Raw genomic sequence first — 21,070 nt, 5'->3', positions numbered from 1 at the left:
GTAGCCCTTTTTCTTGACAGATATCCTGTTGTCATGAGGCTGATGTGGTGCAGGCTAGCTGTGCTGTCTTGAGGGCTGTTGGCAGCCCCTGGCTATCCATGTGTGTATTATCCAGACTAACATGGGTGCACTTGGGAGGGTGATGAAAGGGCAAGGTTTTTTCTGAACATCCTATGAAACTTGTGAGGAGTTAAATGTTAGAAAGTGTGGATATTCATAAGGTTTGACCTCCAAAGATGCTAAAGTGACAGTCTAGAGGACTATGAAGGAACAAAAGCCTAGTCCTTCACAATATTTCGGCACCTAAATCCTATCTGTATTAGCAGGAACTAGGCCTTTGAGGATGTAGGACAGCAGTTCAGATTTATTTAGACCAGTGCCCACCACAGTCCTAGCGCTTCAAGCTCCTGGTTGACTAAGCCTTGGCGCCAGACAGTAAGGAATGCTTGACATTGGCAGTGAAGTGGGCACATCTGACAAGTCCAAGTAAATTAGCCATGGTCATGGTGGAAACAGGGTGGCCAGGTAAGCAAAGGAAATCATCTTATTGCCAGAGACATGGTTCAGTGCCTGAACTATGGTATTGTACTTCATTTCAGAAGTCATAAGCAATCCTAACTGAAGAACTAAACCAATCAAACTCTTAAAATATTTCCCTGATAATAATGTAACTGGTTGGTTTGCTGCTGCAACCAGAAGCAGATCCAAATAATAATAATATGATGATGAACTGATGGTAAAAAATAAGGTTACAACAGTAATTAAACACAGAACTCTAGCAATGCAGGTTTGGTTATTAATCTTGCTAGGTTAATGTTTTGGCTAGGAGGCAGTTAAACTTTTGTATTTTGAATTTGATCTTGTTCTGTCATGGAATGAATCTGAAAGTTCTGTAGGTGGTAGCTATCAAAAAAACTTCCAGTCTGAAGCACATGATTAGCATAGGACAAATGTTCTACGTTGATATGCATTTGTGATCACATCAAAGATATTCCTTACATCAAGACACTTTAATACCCACACATTCTCTACCTAGCCACTGTGAAGTGAGTCCTGTGGGGTCAGGTAGACCACTCTGGGTTATTTCATAGCAAAACAGTTAATCTGCATCACAACAAGCTGTCATGCTTTAGAAAAAAGCAGTTCTACCATGGTGCATTCTGAATTACAGACAGGCCTCAGATGGGCTCCACAGATGCCAACAAACCACTAGCCTGATTCAGATATCCCATCTGTCCGAATGTCTACTGCATTTCTCCAGACCTTTAGGTATATTAAAAAAAGCATTCTTTGCTTTCTCTCTTCTCCCTCTCACCCTTGTCCTCCAGCATCTCCTCCTTTAGGATGTAATGCCCCCAAATGGCTTTGGGGCAGCTTTTATAAAGGAGACACTTTTTGGAACGCTGTTCTGACTTACCACAGAAAGAATAGTCCTCTCCCCTCCTCAAACAGTAGTGAGCACTCTTAATTTTGTAATGCAAAAGCCCTGAACCGAGTCCATCCCTAATGTGACTCTACTGGAGTCAGTGAAATGACTCCAAGAATTGGTTTGTCTCTTCATTTTAATACCAAAAAAGTATGCCTCATCCAGCATAAAAGTAGAAATTTAGACAGCCTTGTCATCACAGCTCTGTATTTGCTTTTGAACAGGCTTATTATCCATATCTGTGTTACTTCTAAATCTGGATATTGCATTTGTTACGCAAAGAAAGAAAATTAGTTTTACTACTTGAGATAGGAACTGCTGAGACAGCTGAGTTTCAGCATATGTTAATAGCACAACTGTCCTCATTTAAAGAGATATTCAAACCTCTAATAAAATTTTCGTTTTTAAAGATTTCCTTTACTAAAGCACACGTAACTACCGTGTACCATTGCCATCTAGTGGAAAGGTAAGTAAGAACACAGGTTTCCTTCACTTTAATAGCTATCCATGATGATCATTGATGATTATTTTAGCTAATTTGGAAAACCTTTAGAAAGCATACTGTAAAGTCCATACATTTCTCAGTGCCTGCCCTGCTCTCAGGGAAATCAATAGCTTCCTGTTTAATTTATCTTTTGGTATGGTAAAAAGAAGTGTTTGACTGCTGTTAGCAATCTCACTGATAAAGAATTTTTCTTCTGAAACAGGAAACTTAGCTTGTTTCTTTATCTTTGATTAAATATACCATTCACTAACTTAATTGAAATACAGCATGTTAGTGGATATGCATGGTCAATAAGGATGTATTTCAGAGACAACTGCTGTGAAAGAGGAGGTGGTGGTACAGCAGAAATAGAAATAATACTGTAGTAACACAGCTTCTCCTTGGCTTGTCTAAAAGAATGAAATGAATGCAGCTTTTTGCAATTAAAAGTATATGCAAGTTTTGGGCATGCTGGCAGATTAAGCATTAAAATGAAGAGCTTCTACACAAAAATACTGGTCAGGCTAAAAGACTTATTTCTTGTAGCCATTTGTTTAATGAGTTTACATCTGCTGTAACATTCAAAGAAGTCAGTAGAGCTCAAGTGTTTGACAGCTGCTCTTAAAAAACCCAAGGAGGATGCACTTTGTCATCTTCCTCACAGACTTTAGATAAGGATGAGAAATGTTACAGAGATCCACTGAAAAGCCTCAAAGGCAAAATACATGATATCTAGTTTTACTAGATTCTTGATCATTTACAGTTCACCCTAAAACTCCCACACATTTGTTTCTTAATGTCCCTCATGCTCCGTTAAACCTCACTGCAGCAATGTTCCCATAGGAATGTGGCCACTTGCCAGACTCTCTCATGAACATTTCATTAATCTTCTTGGCTCTCATACAAACTACAAAACATTATTTGTTAGCAATTTAACTGTTTTGTTCCCAAATGTGCCAGAAATGTGATCTTTGCTATGCTTTCATTCAAGAATACATGAGGATAATTATAGAGTAAATGAAATGAGTTTTTTTACATTTAGCAAGATACAGTGCCAAGAAAGGTAAACTGATTACATCTTGTTTCTGGAATTAATTCTCCTACTATTCTAAAACCCAAATCATTCTCAAATGTTAAGATCTAACTTATACTTAGCAAAATACATTTTTAGATACAGTTTAATTCTGGTGTGTTACACAATGATTTCTGACTTCTTTAATAATTCAGACCATACCATGTAATCTACCTACTTCAGGGGATAACAGAAAATACTATTTCTGTTTTCTGGAAGTCTGGCCTGACCCATGTCTAATGATGTTGAGAAAAGACTATCACTGGCTTTGCAATAAATATGAAGAGTCTGTTAGCATGCAAGGCTACTAGAAAGGACACATGACTTGCTAGAGAGAAGGGAAATTATTTAGAGAAAAGCAACTTCATCCTCTGCAGAGCAGGGAGGACTTAATTCTAGATATAAAGATACACAGCTTTTACTTCATAAAATAGGAAGCTTCAGAGTGGTATCAGTGGAGAAAACTGTCTTCATGTGCATAGAACACTAATAGTATAGAAGCAGGTTTTACCACTCCATTTCATCTGGGCTTAAAAACCCAACAGTAGCACAGAGATCTGCAGGTGCAACTCAACTTCATGTGAGAAGTGTAACCTCTTAATTTGCTAATTTTGCAGTATTGCAAGTAATACCCTTCATATGTGTAACATTTTGTAACTAATCTGTAAGAAGTTTAGTTAATTTCTCAAGTCTCACTTTTCACTTTGCAACAATGGGACTGCTTTCAACAATTTGCTTCCATGGCACTGTATGCAAAGTGGCATGCATCTGCAACTGAGGGGTGAAATGAAAAGTACAGAGTGAATAAAGACTGCAGCCATCTAAAAGGACAAGATCAGAGAATTAAAGAGAGGGGAATGAACAATAGCAGTTTATACATCTTTTTGTTTTCTCTTCTGACTTCTGTAAGTGCACACAAGAAACCAAAACACTTGGGATGTATCCAAACTTGGGCACTTTTGAGGTTTTCCCAACACTTTTCTGGTTTAATATTGTTCTGCAGTGTAATGGGCAGAGACATGCAGCCATACTCTCCATATTATGCAGTCACTAAATTGCAGTCTGTGTGAACACATATTCAACCAGCCATGATTGAAGCAATGCCCACAGGCTGTTTGCTGGGTCAGAATTTGGATTTTTTTCTTAAAATAATCCTTACAGGAGAAGAAAAAGTTATTGCAAATTACGTTGCAGGATGTGCTGGATTGTGGCAAAAACCGATTGATACAAGCTCTTTCAATCCTACCTTTTAAAATTATAGTAGGGAGATGAGTGGGGAAGTGTTATGAGTGTGTCCATAGAACATGAGAGTTTGTTGATAAGAAGCTCTATCAGTTGTTACATGAAGCAAGATAAAGAAACCATTCAAAGCTTTTAATGCTGCTTGAAAAAAGGAACAGAAAAGACATAGTGCTTAAGACCAGTTGGAAAAAAAATAGGGTTTTGGTGAAGCAATGGCATGATCAGCTGCATGATTGTGATTGTTTGGATGTTGGGTCGATCAGCTACCTTAACCAGAAGGGACACCTAGAAGAGGAGGTAGGTCATAAGGTATGATCAGATGGAGGGGGGTTTAGGAGCTGGGAATTTTTGAAGGATTAAAGTAGGTAGGATAGATTTGGTAGAAAGGCTTATACAAGATCTCAGGACAGTCAGTCAAGGAGGAAATAACCAATGGTGGGGGCAAGGCACCCAGGAAAGTATCAGTTATTCTCAGATGGTGACCGGAGAGCTGATGCAGCTCTTTTAGCACTGGACTGAGAGTACTCACCTGCAGTGCTGCAAGGGTTAAAATCTGTCCAGAGACAAGCACATATGTAATTTGCCATTTGGAATGAGCGTTCCCAATTTAGCTTTCAACTGGTGGCAAAGCCTAGTCATAGTGGTGAGATGCCAAATATTAATTTAGGCAAAGCTACGCTGCTATATACTCGTGGAAGCTGTATGATTAGAAGAAGTCAATAGAGCATAACTGACCCAATTTCTTATTTTTATTTCATAACTAAAAGCAACTCAAGGGAACCTGAGCACAGAGACTTGCTCAACCCACACCATAATTGGACTGGCTGATTGAACTAGCTGGTTGGCTAAAATTGTATTCTGAATAAATTGTAAGACCTTTTTTCCAAATGGCAAAGCTCTCCTCCCTGTAATTCCCGAGAGCCCCATCCAAGAATTAAAGTGTAAAGAGAAAGAGAGTGCATAGTGTCAGACAGCCTCTGTTGTTCCCCCCAACAAGTTATAAATAATTATAGGATACTTGCACAGTGCTCCGTACTAGAGAAAGACAAGCTCAAGGCCAAGTGTCACAGTCCTCTATGAAAATAATTGCAGCATGCAATATAATCCTACATACTCTAGCAATATTTATTCTAAATAGAAACAAACAGGATAGCACTGGATTGTGGGTGGTGGAATTGTACCAGGCCCTGGGAATTTTATGTTAATTAAGAAATGCTGATTAATAGAGAACAGTAAGTTTTAATAAGCCAGTAATAAAAGAGAAATTGTGTTTAAATAACAGGCGTGTCTTGATTCCCTGGAACAAATTTCTGATTTTTAATTGGGGGAATTCACCTAGTGGAAAATTTTGCCTGACTTAAGACAGCAGAAGTTTTCTGTTGGTGTTACTGCGGTTTAACTCCCTATCCCAGAGGTCTGCCTGGGTAACTGAGCCATTGGGAAAGAGGTCTTAGAAGTAGCAGAAGCTACAGTCTCGATACCAAAATAACTGGGTGAGGTTGTGTCATACTAGAGGAAAGAATAGAGGACCACAAGACTTCTGGGGTTAAAGTGTTAAGGTGCATGCAAAAGACCCAGCAACACAAGATAGTTCAGTTTATTTCTTAAAAGTGCATGTTACCGGTCTGCTAGGAAAGAGATTAATAAAGGTGCTGAGACTGTGCTGCCCCAGCAATATTCATCCTCTATCTCACATCAGGGTACAACAGCTTCTTCCCCCTTCTAGTAGTACAACTACACATAACTTCGTTAATCATAAAGTGAAGGAAAGCCCTAGATCTCTTCTGTTATGAGCACACATGGTAACAGGGACATCCTGAGGTTTGATGCAGGTTTCCTTGTACATACATCCCAAAAGGAGGCAGAGCTGACTCAGAGAAACTTGCCCATTAGTATCCTATCTTCACATCGTGTTCTGCACCCTGGTGGATCGTACAATGCTTTGTAGATTATATAAAGAAGCTCTGTTCAATGGAGAGACATTATTGTAAGCATAAAACAGGAATCCAGACAGTTTCGGTAATCCAAACTCAAATAATGTGTGTAGAAAATCTACTGTGGCTAATGAAAAGCAAAATCTAGTTATCAGCAATGGAATTTCAGAAATTAACACTCAAAACTTCCAACTGAGGAATAAGTATGTTCCTGAAAAGCAGTGTAACTGTTCAGTAGATAGATCTGTGCCCTAAATCTGCTTCCTACCAACTTGGTAACTTTCCACAGTGATTGGGAAGTGAATATTGTAGCAAATTCATTGCCAGACTATCTTACTTGCAGGCACATTGTCCTTCCAAGACAGAAAAATCTCTGGATCTGGACATGGAGCTCTGGCTAAATGAAGCTGAGTCTGCTACGTGCCTCTAATTTCTCTGCTTTGATGAAAGTCCTAATGTCACCACTTAGGCAATGAGAAGGCAAGTTAGGGCTTTATCAGGACTAACTGGCGGAAGGCAGAGTTGAAGGCAGATCTTGATTAAGTGCCCTATGCAACTGGAATTAAACTGTGGGACTGCAGAGTCTGGGAAGTTAGTGGTCCACATGCAAGTTTTCATTTCAGAGCCCCTCAAACTAAACCTGACCTTTTTCTTCCAGCTCTCCTCTTCATGCTACAAGTAAACTCATGGAACCTGCCACAGTAGAAAACTAACTTATTAGTCACAGGACAGTTGGTGGCACACAGAGCATACTCCTGATTAATTTATCAGTCTAGGTTATTTTACGACCAGCTGGCCCACCCTCATTGTGTTATATGAGCATGTTGCAAACTACAAAGTGTTCACAGAAAGATACATCTCTCTCTCTTCCTCTCACACTCTGCTTGTATTCTGTGCTTGTTTCTTAGAGATTGTAGTGTTGTGGGAAGGCTCCTCAAAGTATCTGTATGCCTGCTTCTCATTTGCATTAAGAGTCCCTAAGGTGCCATGAAGAAAGTTTAGTGTTAAGTAAGATTCAGGCCTTGATTTCTGTGAGGGTCAGAGTGAGGTGGTTTCATTTTCTTGTTTTTAATTCTTTTTAAATTGTGTAAATACAATTAGTATCGCTTCCGTTTTGAGAGGCTACACTCAGTAGTGGCTCAGATTACTCTCTCTGTAATTTATATTTGAGGAGTTTATCTGATTTTGATGTTGCTTTAAGAGAAGGCACAGTGACCCAATTAGAAATATTGATAGGGATCCTGATCAATTAAAAAGAAAGAAAAGTTCCCAGATAGCAAAATTATGAAAATCACAAAGGGAAGTGACACCTAAGACTGTACTTCTATCAAAAATGTAACCACTATAAACTTGTTTTCTGCTCATCTGAATCAAGACTGGGACTAATTTCCCAATGGGTTAGAATTCTGCATTTCTTTTTTTCTTCTCTTGTAGTTTGCAATGCAAACAAATGAACAAGACTAATTACAACACTTTAACAGCCTGTCAAATAAGGCAGTTCTGTTGCTTAATTTTTAAGCTAGTGCATTCACGGGAATCTTTTTTTGTAGCGTAAAAATACACATGTAAGTTTAGCACAAACCATAAAAATGTATTGTAGACTTCAGCTAATCTAATATCTTTCATTTGTAAGGAAGATTTGGGTGGAGGCCAAGTTAATTAAAACCAGAATAGAAATGTGTTCTATTCATATGACTCATATACCTCTGACTCACAATAGAGTCTGTGCAGCTAATGGGTTAATTTGTCCTGATAACACAGAAAAAATGAAGCTAGAGGTTATGACACTGTTTGAACTGAATGCTGGTTTCAGACAGTAGATGTACAAGGTTTTTATGCAATTAAGAATACAGGTCTGCTCTAATGATGTCCTTTCTGTCTATTCAAGTGCCGTTACAAACAGTTCAGAAAGATCTGGAGGTACAGAAGTCTTAGAAATCCAAGACTGACACCTTCAATATTCTATTACTGTAACAATACGCACATGAAAGTGTTTAAGCTACTGTCACACAGAGAAAAGTCTAAATCACATGCATGTAACTTGTACTGCTGGCAATTCCCTCCTAGCTGATCGCCCTGCTGCACTTCAATGGGAAATTGCTCCCCAAGCAACCTAACAACCCCACACACTTAACTTGCCTCAGTGGCCTGATGCTGAGCACTTACATCTTTACCACAGGAAGTGCAGTAATCTTTTAAGCTAACAGCCTTTATAACTTCTCTGGTCCCTTTTTCCCTGGGGACTAGCATTCCACACAAGGCTCACTGGTAACTTTCTAGCTCCTTGTTTTACACCACAATTTAAAGGCACACATAGGGTACAGAAAGGGGAACTTGGTTACTAATCCATACCAGTCATGATCTTCTGTGTAAAGTTAGAGAAGTCTGCTTACAGCTTTCCTCCTCCCACATTCCTGTAAGACTGTGAGCCTTTCAAGACAAGGACTGTATCATCGCATGCATTCATGGAGCTGCTAGTGCAACAAACCTGTAGGCATGGATATAAACCAAACAGCAGTAATAAGCACACCTGAGTTATATCTGCCTAAAAGTTAGTGCCAAGGTTGAGAGCAGACAGCAGCATTCTGCTACTCTGCAGTTGATTTAGTTATCTGATCTCCAAGGGCCTCACAAAAGACATAAATTATCCTGGTTTTTCAACCCTCATACAGGTGAAACTCTTAATGAATACAAGAGTGGACAAGAAGCACATATCTTTTATGAGCTAATTTACAAAGCGCCTATAAGGGATCCTTTGAGGAAGGCAGGCCTCAAAAGCAATGGGTTTGTGGGTGTAATTATATAGGATTGTGCTAGGATGTGAAGACAATATAATGCAGGCCTCAGTGTAAATGTGACTGAGGCTTCCCACGGTGATACGAATATTTATCCATTTCTAGGTAAAACAGACTCAAAGAAACCACAAGGGCTTTTCTCACGTATTTAAAGATAATTCAGTACTTTGGTGAATTCAGACTGTGCACAGGAATATAAGTACTCCCCCCTTAACTAAGTATTGCCACCCAACAAAAAAAAAAAAGAAAATTACATTGAAAAAGAAAGTTCTGGTCACAGCAATTTCCCCTCCACTCCCCTCCACGTAATTTAATAGCCCTCATCTGTTCATCTAATATAACACTTATAAATTTGGCATGTGAACCAATGCACTAATCATTCAGAGACATGCCTACAGTCAGCACCGTTCATTCCTCTCAGCATCAAAAGCCCTAAGCAGTGGATGGTGCTGATTAGTCACAGCTGAAGACTTCAGAGCCTCAACATGCTAGTTTAGTATTAATTTTCACCTAACTGGAACAGTGCAAACATCCAAGAGAGGGAGGAATAGTTAAAGCATGGTTTCAGGCTTATTCCCAATAAAATTCAAATGAGCCAAGTAAGAAACAGCCTGTGCAGTCTGCCACAACATGGAAGTCTCAGAAGGGAATAAGAAGATGCTCTTCCCATTTTCCCTCCCCCACCCATGTGAGGGACATGGCCCCAGACAGATTTTCTGCTCTTCACACAGAATATAGGAACCAAGGTTGCAATCCTAGAAAATCTGTTCCAAGCACCACCTCCCCCTGAAGCCATCTTAATTTCACCCTTGATTTTCAGTTGAAAAATCCCCAGCAGTTTATGCCTGCCCATGTTTGAAGTTGACCCAGTCTCAATGGGACCGAGTAGTTCTAGTTCTTACCTGGCTGGGATCCAAAAATCAGATGTAGCACTCAATCCAGTACTTGTGCTCGGAGAAGGCCCAAGAAACCTCAGCTGGCTTTACAGACAAAATACAGTTGTGTCTGCCATTTTCTTAAAACACAGCTTGTAGCTCACCTAACGGCTAGAGAACAGGTAGGAAGCAGGGATGAAACTATTATTTGCTTTGCCTGAGGAAACACAAACCTAACTCAGACTGCAGGCTGTGTGGGGTAGGAATATCTTCTCTTGGGGCTGTTTTGGCAGCAGAGTCCTGGAAGAGAGGAGTGACAGTGACCAAAGTTCAGCAGGAACTTTGCACTGAAACAGAGGGGATGTTAGTCCTGGTTCCTCTTCAAAATGTGTTTTGCTATTTTAGCGCCCTTTGATTGACTGAAATACAGAAACAGGCCTTACAGGAGGCCCGAAAGTCTTTCTTTCTCTGACAGTTAATGTGGAATTACTTTATACACAGAGTTGCAGCGTTCAGCTTATGAGTCAACAGTGCCCCTCCAACACTAAAAAAAAGCATATCACCTTAAATTCATATTGCAGGTTATGGCACTCTTCTAAGGAGGAGGAGAAATAACTCCCACAGGTGCATAAGGGCATTAAACTCAGATCTTTTACTTTCTGGGTGAATAGCAATGAAGAAATTGAGGTAGCCAGACACGTGACCTTTTTGTTGTACTGCAATGTTTGAAGGAGAGCAAGACTACTTGCTCTTCAGGAGAAAATCCATAAAATTCAGGGCAAAAGCTATGTGCATATGGTGGGGCTTAAGACTGTGGATCCTAAGCAGACAGAAATACTTCCTTCCAGCCCTGAGTAATAGGCTGGGATTGAAGAATGGCATTAAAACTCACCCTGTCCTTAGTGCTCCCTGTTGATTAGGCAGCTCTGCTTGGTGGTTTCAGCTTTACAAGCCGACCTAAAGATCAAACACCTGCTTCTGGATTCATTACTGTAATGCAGTGGCTAAAAATGTCGATCTGTAGCACTTTAGATGCCTATATTTTTGACTGGTTCCAAGTTCTGCACTGAAGCTCCTGCATTAAAGGGTCACAACAAAAACAAGTTTATAAAAAAACAGATTTAAAAATCTTCCTAAATGCAGTTATTTTCTGAAATGGACAGTTTAATTTTGATCATTTTAACATTTCACTAACATTTTGTTAAATTTCAAATTAACAAAATTACTCTGCAGAAAATTGCATTATACCCAGCTACAATATCACCATGAAAGAGTTCAGCACAGTAATATTGAAGCAAAGGTATACTTTGCTATTTTTAGTCAAATATGGCATTTTTCTGACCCGCTGCTGTTAATCATTTCAAGCATATGTTTACATGTGTTTTTGCCAACCCACTTTCAGCTGTCACCAGCCCCCACAGAAAATAACAATAAACACCTAGTACACCCACAAAGAGGTAACTGAAAATGGGTTAGATGCACAGAGAGGTCTGGAAGCTCTGAGAACATAAACCATACAGCCTTCCTAATTCTTTGTCATACATCTCATACTTTGACCCAACAACAACATACAGTGTTGATTTTCAGGTGCAGATTTTATTGTGGATCGTAACAAAGGTTTCAGGAAAAGCACAGGCAAAAATCACCAACAGAGTGTCTCTTACTTACAGAGTACATAAAATATATTCTGTGAAAGCTACTAACCCTGCAGTTGAAGGCAATGCAGCTTAATTTAAACTAACCATTATTTTCAGATACATGTTAAGAAGCAAATTTTGCAAATATTCTCTTTTCTCAACTAGTTTGATACTGAAATTGAGAACCACATATTTCAATGACACTAACATTGCTGCAGAGTGTGCAGTATTAAACTGTTAGACAGAAAAGAAAATCTCATTATTGCAAAAAGATAATAGTCACAGAGAAAATATTGTCAAAATATATAAAATCAGCCCTAGTAAATGTTAAATGACTCAAAGCCTCTTTGGAAAATCTGTAGATGCTGAGGTATGCATAACTTTGGAATTTTGGTGCTGGTATCTCAATTTTTCATGTGATACAACAAAACAAAAATAGCTTACTTTAAATATAACTTTCTACATAGAATTTCTTCAGCCTTTAATTGTACTTTAACTGTAAAGAGAAGACCCACACTAATTCTTACAGTAAAATGACAAAAGTCTATTAGGTAACAGTGTAGAAAACCTTGCAAGAGGTCTTCAAGGCACTGTTGTCTCTTTGGGTGCTTAGCACACACACAGGCCATTCATGAAGGCTGTTGTGATAGGAAGACAAGAATAACAAAAACTAGACTTAAAGCTAGTATCTAGTGTATTAAATATCATATATATCTTTCTCTAATGAAATAAACCCCATACTTTTACAAGCCATTCTGTTTTCCAACACTGTGGCTTGCAGCAAGGTGTCTGCTAAACTAATCTGAAACATGAATTTAAAAACATATTTTAAGAAAATAAGTAAGAACAAAAGTCAACTGAGTAGCATTTGCCTCAATCAATAGTCTTCCTGAATGTAAACCATTCCTAAGTATGTAACCCTCCGCAAAACAGAAAGGACCAAATTCTCTGTTGATTTAATGCCGCTGGTTTACATGGAGATATGCCAATCAGCAACTTGGTCCACAGTCAGTTGAAGTAGATTAGGACCTTATTCCAGCACTCACTGGCTCACTTGAATTCCTGAACTATGTAGCTGCAAGGGCTGCTGCCCCCTGAAAACAGGAAGATATCTAGCCTAAGAAATGCAAAGAACTAGATATTCTGCAGTCAGCTCATTTAATAAGAAACTTGGTTCATCTGTACTCCATCAGAAATACAGAGCAATCCAATTCTGGACTTTATATGTGTGTCTCAGGTAAAATTTTGCAAAGATTCCTTCAATACCTTTTTTCTAGGAACTGTTCTTTATGGCAACTAAATACTAGTCAGCTGGGAAAGAAATCTGAAAGGAGTTGACCTCAAGATATTAAGATTTTAGATAATTATTTTGACATCTTTTTGACATACTATTAAGAATCTGTAGCTCCCCTTTGAAAAATCTAAGTTTTGTGTGGTTGACAGAGCATGCCAGGATCCATCAATAGCAAAAGGATGCCTATCTCCAACCACAAAACAAATCTGGATACCATATTGCTGGATGCAATAGATGGATTCAAGTCAGAGAAGCACAGAAAACTCTTCTTTTGGCAGTTTCATAATGCCCCAGCAGCAGAAATGTCTACTGTTTCTTTGTTACTCCAGGCAGGCTAAAAATCTGCCAGTTTTCAGTGGACTCAGCTACCTGTGGGCCTTCATGTGACAAGAGCACAACAGACAAGCACATTGGTCTGGTGGATGAGATCCAGATACCACCACGAGATCTTAAGGCAGTGGCTTGGATTCATACCACCTGGCTTTAGAAACCTAGCCAAAGCGCTGAGATAGCAGCCTTGAGATCAGAGGCTCCCTCCAGGACCAGTAGAGAAACTGGCCTCTCCAGGTGACTGTTCATATCTTACATGGGCTAAATCCATTGATTTGGATCTATTTAATCATATAAAGTAGTTATAAATAAAACCAGGATTGACTTAAAACGACTTCTGTATTAATATAAACAGTGAGGAAAATTCTGCATTCAGCTGTACATCAGTATGGATTGCTGTGTATCAAGAATAAAAGCATCACAGGTGTCAGCAGAATTTGGCCCAGCTAACTTAACATTTCACTTCCCTGAAGGAAGGTGCTGGCCTACACTGATTGCTGAAAAGCAAACTGTCTACAGTAGTATTCTATATTTCTATAATATTCTGTATCAAAGCAATAAATATTAGATATAATCTGTATATAAGATTTCATATTTATCTGACAGCTATTTAAATCTATACTGTCAAAAATATAAGCAGTGACTCACTCCTACATGGCAGCATATACTATTTGTGTGAAGGTGTTAAAACTATCACATGGGTCTATATTTACATAGGACACTATATAGCAGATTTTAATTCACATAAATTCTTACCATAGGACAAATAATTGTGTAAAGGTTGGATATTGTTTAAATGTTTCTATGGTTCTACATAAGCATTCAGCATGAGGATTTCATCATTCTGTCTCAGCTTTATGTTTTGAAAGGATGAAAAATGGAGTCTGACTTCAGGATCTTCAATAATGTTATACCAATATAGCATGGGAATACTTATTTTCAAGTCCAGGCAACAACCAGTATCACTGTTCCTAACCTTTTTCCTTTACCTACATAAATATCCTCTTTAAAGAAAGTGCACTCCTTAAAACAAGGGCAATCAAAATGTTTTGGCATTGTCGAGATGTAAAAGAGTGTTTCAGCTGAGCATAGTCTGCAGAAAAACCATCATACACTTTTTAATTTACCATTACAATTACTAAAAACTAGGTGTGTAAATGAAAAACTTACATGTTAAACATCAAAATAAGCTGAAATTGCTGCTGGTATATACATGAGAATATCTGTCCCACTTTGCTCAAAAATGTTTGGTTAATTCCTATCGTTTAGTTTCTCAGATATTAAAGATATAGTGAAAACATGTTCATTTTCATGGAGGTCAAAATGTCCAGTTGTTTCCCTCTGTAAAAGGTAAATAATTGTTATTTTCTGTACCTCTAATTTCAGAAATTCAATTAAAAATACAGAGGTAACAAAATATTTTAATAAAGGTATTTAGAATGCTTATAACAATCAGATAACGATTTCTGAGTTCAGAGAACATCCAGGTATTGTCCTTTGAATTAAATATTGACTTTCCTTTAACAAAGTTGATATTTATTTCTCAGAAGACTAATTTCTCTAGCTCCCCCTCGAAGTCAGTATCAACCGGTTATTAAACATCAGTTAGTGTTCATCAAAGATACAATGTAATTTCTTGTCCTTCCCTTTATGCTAATGTCACACTGGAAAGCTCTACATTAAAAAGAAAAAAAAAAAAAGCCCTGGAAAATTGAAAAATACATAATGCTTTATATAATAAGTAACATATAGCTGTTACTGACTGTTCTTGCCAGTATTGCGTTCTTCAGATGAACAGACTCAAGAGCTGACAGACTGCTTCCCCATTTACCTATACCAGTTCTGCCATAATTGGATGACTATGAACAAGTCTCCTTCCTGCACTAAGCAGTCCAAAGATTTCTAAATAGTCATCCAGTAATTTCTGCCTAAGAATTTTCTCCTTACTGTGTAACCCAGGATCCCAAAAATCTGTGGTTGCATTGGAACACTTCATTTAGAAAGGTATCTAATACTAACATCAAGACTTTTAGCAAATGATTAATTTACACTTCAACTTGTGCCAGTGCAGGTTTTGATGATTCTGGCAGTCTCCATCAGCTTCTTTATGGAAACATAACTAGTGGTTGATATCAGTCCAAAGGAAGAATCAACTCCCATTTCTCTTTTCTGTCTTTGTTAAAGCTAAAACCAAACAGATAACATGTTATACTTGGTGATGATTAGATAAAAGTATTCTTTAAAGCCATGTAAAATGACCAAAGAACCTTACACTGTAATGGACTTCTGCAGACAAGAGCAGTTTTGACCAAAAAGCAGTGCCTTTGTATCTGAAATGTTACAGGAATGTTTCTAGAAAATTCATCTTTTTTTTTTTTTTGTGCTGGACATAATGCAGCAAAATACATTCATCATAAAATCAACCAAAGGGACAAATTTTAACTCCTATTTAGCAATAAATCTAAACTTGCAACCTGGTAATCTTTTGTTTAAACTACTAAAAGAAAAACAAGCCATTCTTTTACTTTCTAATACCATGTAATAATACAAATATGATAGGGAAACTGTATTATGCAGGTGTGTTTTCCTGAAATGTGTACTTTGCAAAAAAGATCTTTTCCTGAACAAAACCAAGTGGCAAGTTGCAAAGTGTGCATATGCAGAATGCTCAATAACACATATTTAAAGCAGACTAACACATTATAACAAGTCTGAAGGAATGAGCAGCCACTTCAGTTTGTACCCTTAAAATTGAAGCCTAATAGCACTGGAAATATAAATTAATCAAGTTAAGTGCTTGAGAAAGTCTCCTCTTTTTAGCTGTGATGTGAACAAGAGTACTTAACTGTTTATCCCAATGTACCTTTCTCATAACTACAATGCAATCATCATCATGGATAGAAAATACTCTTCCCTTCCCCAGATTAGAAAAGATATATGTAAAAAATATTAAAATGGACACTCAGTACAGAATCTTCCTATGACTGGCTTCAAAGGCTGATTTGAATTAAAGTTACTAAATTTTTTTATATTGTTGTTCCACCTACTACAAAACAGTGTGAAGACAGTTATTATTAAGACATTAATTCACCTAAATACCTTCCTCCAAACCTTTTTTCTTCATAAGTTATCTTAGTTTTAAATCTACTATTAAAATAGTAGTGCAAGAATAATCAATGAAAAATTCTTCAGATAAATGGTTTAGTTCCTTTTAGGATAAAGATGCAGAGGAATATCGATGAAAAATATGCTAGTTATGATGCTTTCTTTGTTAACACTCCTTTATGACCCAAATCAATTCTTCACTCCACGTTCCTGTATTTGGTAAACAAATTGTACAGTACTCTCAGCGTAGACTTCAAGTCACAATTTACAATATCTAGAAAAAAGACAAGGGAAAACCAATTAGTAACTTCATTAGCTCAAAACATTTTTCAGAAAAAGTACCTATTCTCTACTCCCTTTCTTTGCCCAGATCCATATCCATGAACATTAAAATCACAAGGATACTAAGAAAGAGTAGAAATATAAATAAAGCAAGTTTTTAAACTGGCAACTCAAAAATTGGTATGTCAACCACTTTTAGTTAGGAATACAAATGGCCAAGGGTGCTGATGTAGAAATGCAACCAAGCTTTAGATGCCTATGAGACAAATTGTGCCTAGGATTATGACTGAATCTTCAGTTAGCTGTGAATGAAAAGCAATGATTTTGAAAAAATCATCAGGCAGGAATCAATGGAACTCTTCTCTTATGTAAGAATTGCAGGACTTGACCCATTCTGGGCTGCAACATTCTTTATTAGGCCTAATTTCAGCAAGACAGCTAGAGGCAAGTTTACATTTTGTAAAGGATCTAAAGAAGCTAGGTATACAAGTGCCCCTTGAAGACACTTCTGAAAATACTTTGCGATGGCTGATGTACATGGCTGAATCAGTCCTTAGAAACTCAATGTCTAAGGGAAAGGATTTATATGAAATAAAAAGCTAACGAATACCTTCTGTTTTGAAGAGAAGTTCTTGAGAAAGTCAATATTATTTCACAAGAAATCTATAAAACAAACTGACAAGTACTACTGCAGCAGTCTATCCTAGAGCTTCAAGGAATATTCAGTCTCAAATAGGGACTTAGAATTGCCCTCAGAAAGAGCAGAACAGAATTAGAACTGTCTTATCTCTTTTTGTTGACTGTACAGGAACTCAGTGTCCTAACCTTGGTTCTTGGAATTGGCCATGAAGGTGTAAAGCAGATGGTGTGCATACTCCCATTATCTTCAAAACCTCCAAGTAAGCTAGTAAATTGTGTATATAATCGTCAGAGATTTGCCATTATATTTATGTACACTGATGTTTCTCATAGATCATGAAGCGGTTATACTTTGAAGAATGAATCCAATCAAACCTATGCACGGTATCCCAGAGTATGCAGACTTTGAAGAGCTAAAGATATTAGCTACATGGCAAACTGACATTCATGGACAAAGGGTGAAAACACTCAAACCTAGATTTTATGCTGAGCCTATGCATGGTTGTGAAACCATGGCCACATGATTTTGTGGCTCTTAATATAGCAGACCAAAAATGTTTGGTATAAAATGAAGAGAAAATGCTAAAGGCTATAGGAAGGGCACATTGCTCCCACAACATCATGTTATATTCTGCAATACTGTTCGCATATAACTCAGGAAGTTTCCTCTTTCAGGCCAGCAGCAAGCTGTATAACACCTTCCTTTTCTAATACAGAAACTTCAAATGAATAAAGAGATAACTTTTCATTTGTTATGAAAGGTCTTTGCAAAGTTACCAGAAGACTCCACCATCACAACAGAATTCCACAGAAAGGTCCAAACTAAAAAGCACGCTTCCAGAGAAAGATGAGTTATTTCCATTGCTACATGTGTTTGACCAACATGTATAACATTTTACTGGTTGCAATTTTCAAAAAGAGAAATTTGAGTTTGGCTTTGATGTATACATTTCAAGAAGTAATCTGAAAAAGCTCAAACTGCAAATGAATTCATTATAGACTCAGTAGATTAATGTTCTGGCCATTTTTAAAGTAAAAGGTCACAGAAAGCTTTTTAATACCTTTTCAATTATATTGCAAATAACCCAAATAAACTGTTGACCCCATAAAAATCATTGGTTTTCATACTCATTTATTTAACCGCATTCTTTTTTCCACTAAATATGTTTTTCATATTCTAAAGCACTTTTCAGCATATTTTTTCCTCAAGAACCTCAAAGAAACAGTGTAGGAATTTAAAGAGTATTTAGTATACACATTTAGGGTAAGATCCTTTTCAATACTCTTTTGCTCACTGGAAATTTTAAGTACGGGCATTGTGCCCAATGTAACAACACATAAAACAGATGTGTTTTTCCATTCACATTGGGCAGGAAGTTTCATATTAAGCATTTCAATAATTGCACAAGAAATGTCTTATATATGCTGAAATATCCTTATGGCTTGATTTATACTGGAAAAATTAGCTGTCCCCTAGAGCAATAAATACCTGAAAAATTAAATGCCATAAGAATTTTAAACCTCTATGGGGAGTAAGGGATCACAGATACTCTCTGTTTTACTTGGATCCCTAGATTTCACTATTTCCCCCTTCTTTCTTTGACCATTTCAAACATAAAAGTTTCTGATACAGTCACCACTGGTTTAGTTAAACATGATTGCGGATAAGAGTTTGAGTAATCAAAAAAAGTGTAAAAATAGGCTGGGTAGGTCCAGATGAAATGCATAGGCAGCACAGGCTCAATCCTGAGACATATTTTTTTGTGTGTGTGCATATGTCTGCTGCTGTTCTGATCTGGAAGTTGGGAGGGATGGAGAGTAAGTAGAATGAAGCAGAACTCGATTCAGTGATGTGTGCCTGAATCTCCAGAGAGCCCTTACTATAAGTAAAACTCTGAGCATTAGCTTATATCAAATCCTCAGGGAATGACAATCCAATATTACGGCAGGAAAAGACTGTGTGCACCACAGAATGTGAATCTGCAGTGGGTCTTGAAAACACATCTATATTGATTATTATGGTAGTTAACCAGCAGAAGCCCAGCTACCATCCCTGTTGGGAAGAGTGGAGCAGAAGCTGCATGTCCAGATCCTGCATGGTAAGAAGTGATAACTTCTCATTGGAGGAATCACAAAAGTACCCTATAACATGGTGCATCAAGGGTTTTATAACCAGTCCAAAAAGCTGGATTTAAACCCTGCATTTATATGAGCACAGAGGAGTAGAATCCTGGTCCTGCTAAAGTCAGCAGCAAAACCTTCATCTGCCCCGAAGACACATTTTGCTTTCAGTCTCCAGCTCTAATTTAAATATGCATGATTAGGTCCTGCATTCAAAGGCAGTTATGTGAACATTTGAAATTCTTCTTCCACATCATCTACCTCTTTTGTGAAAATCTTGTAAATTATATTGGAATACTTGAGGATTAGTAAGAAGATGTGGGATGGGGGACAATGGAGCAATTGGAGTAATTCATATCTGCCACTGACACCATTCACAATTGTATTTTTTTCCTTTTGGTGAATATCTGAGTATTTCTGCATATGTCTGGCCACACAAATCTTACCCTGGCCATTCAAGAAAGGAAGACTAACCACATTTGAAAAAGCACATCTATCAGCCATGTAAAATACAGAGTTACCTGAGCATTTCAAAATGTATCTTGCCTTTAGCTCTTGGATTAACATTTTAACCTTCATTTAGCTACACCATAATCCTATGAGATAAGATCTGCATCCAACGCAAATTTTTAAGGAGATACAAAAAAAAATAGAATAGATACCTTCTGGTCTTGGCTTTGGTTTTTCCAATCCACCATCCTGCATTAACTCAAATGCAAAGGATACATTGAGGACCTAGTAATATAATAAAGGTAGTCATTATTGTGAACTATATACAGTATAGTATAAATGGTCAAAACAAGATGTATTTAAAGCTGCAGACCCAGATGCTCCGAAGGAAAAAATAGTCAGGGCTCCATATATCAATTCAAGATCTGGTCCATGGAATCTAGACAATCCATTGTTTTGTTTTTTCTAGGTGGTGATGATGGTTTCAGAAATACAAAGTAATTGAAAAATAACATGTGAACTAATAATACCCACAGAAAAATTACTTAGAAGTAAGAATAGCCCACCTCCCACAAGTTTAAAAATTGGAACATGATGGTCCATGAACTGCTCTTGTCTTGAATAGACAGCTGAATTACCTGGATAGCAACAGACACTGAGGTAATGGTTGGTCTTAAAATGCTGCATTGTACATATATGTCTTTATGCTTCCAAAAACATGAAACCTTTCAAATGTTAAGTTCTTGGATTTTGGACACAAAAAATCAGTTCTGTCATCAATTCATGTGTATAATTCTTTATACACTTAATGAACAGTAAGTCTGATTCAATGACAGCATCACACAATGGCTGCCACAATCAGTTAATACTTGCTAACCGTCCCATCATTAATATAATTTTCACTTTTATTCCAGATAAGCATTAATACAGAGACCTTAAAAATGCTTGGAAATGGTTACCAGTACAGTCCTCTCTTGATTTCAGCTATTTACATCAAATTTACGTGGAAAACTTCGTGTCATCCTGGTACTATTAGACATGTTTATATGTTTATTTGGTTTTACCAGAAAAATGAAACTTAATTACCTTTTGTTCAAAACTATCAGGAGTCAAGAAAAAGCTGTGTAGAGGAACAAAATAGCCTTCTAGGAGACCCATTAGCAGGACTAAGTACACACCATCTGCAAACTGTAAAAAAGACATTTCTCAGTACATTTTCCGAAGAGTAACTCATTGCTTTGCTTAATGAACAAGATATATATTGTCTAATGAAGAACTGTCAACAAGCTACAAATACAAATCTTTTAAATTGCAAGTAAAAGATCTCATCTCACTGCTTTGATTCCTTTTATTTAGTTAGTATGCTCTGTTATGCCTTCTCCAA

The 21,070-nt window shown here is 37.4% G+C and overlaps 1 protein-coding gene across 3 annotated transcripts in view; it reads right to left on the bottom strand.

Moving 5' to 3' along the window:
- Positions 1-11,404: 11,404 nt before the first annotated feature.
- Positions 11,405-21,070, bottom strand: part of PARVA (parvin alpha) — a 68,474-nt gene continuing 58,808 nt past the window's right edge. For 2 of the 3 annotated variants that reach the window (XM_074884764.1, XM_074884765.1), the window contains exons 11-13: positions 20,773-20,874; positions 19,899-19,971; positions 11,405-16,468 (exon numbers count right to left, since the gene is read on the bottom strand). In XM_074884764.1, the coding sequence (XP_074740865.1) occupies positions 16,392-16,468; positions 19,899-19,971; positions 20,773-20,874 (252 nt within the window). In that variant the 3' untranslated portion in view covers positions 11,405-16,391. The remainder of the gene's footprint in view (positions 16,469-19,898; positions 19,972-20,772; positions 20,875-21,070) is intronic. The other variant, XR_012630959.1, reaches the window with a different exon arrangement.

Source organism: Strix uralensis, chromosome 15 (genome assembly GCF_047716275.1).
Source record: "Strix uralensis isolate ZFMK-TIS-50842 chromosome 15, bStrUra1, whole genome shotgun sequence".
Classification (NCBI taxonomy): Eukaryota; Metazoa; Chordata; class Aves; order Strigiformes; family Strigidae; genus Strix; species Strix uralensis.
The sequence above is the reverse complement of the archived record's forward strand: the minus strand, read 5'-3'. Positions and strand labels throughout refer to the sequence as shown.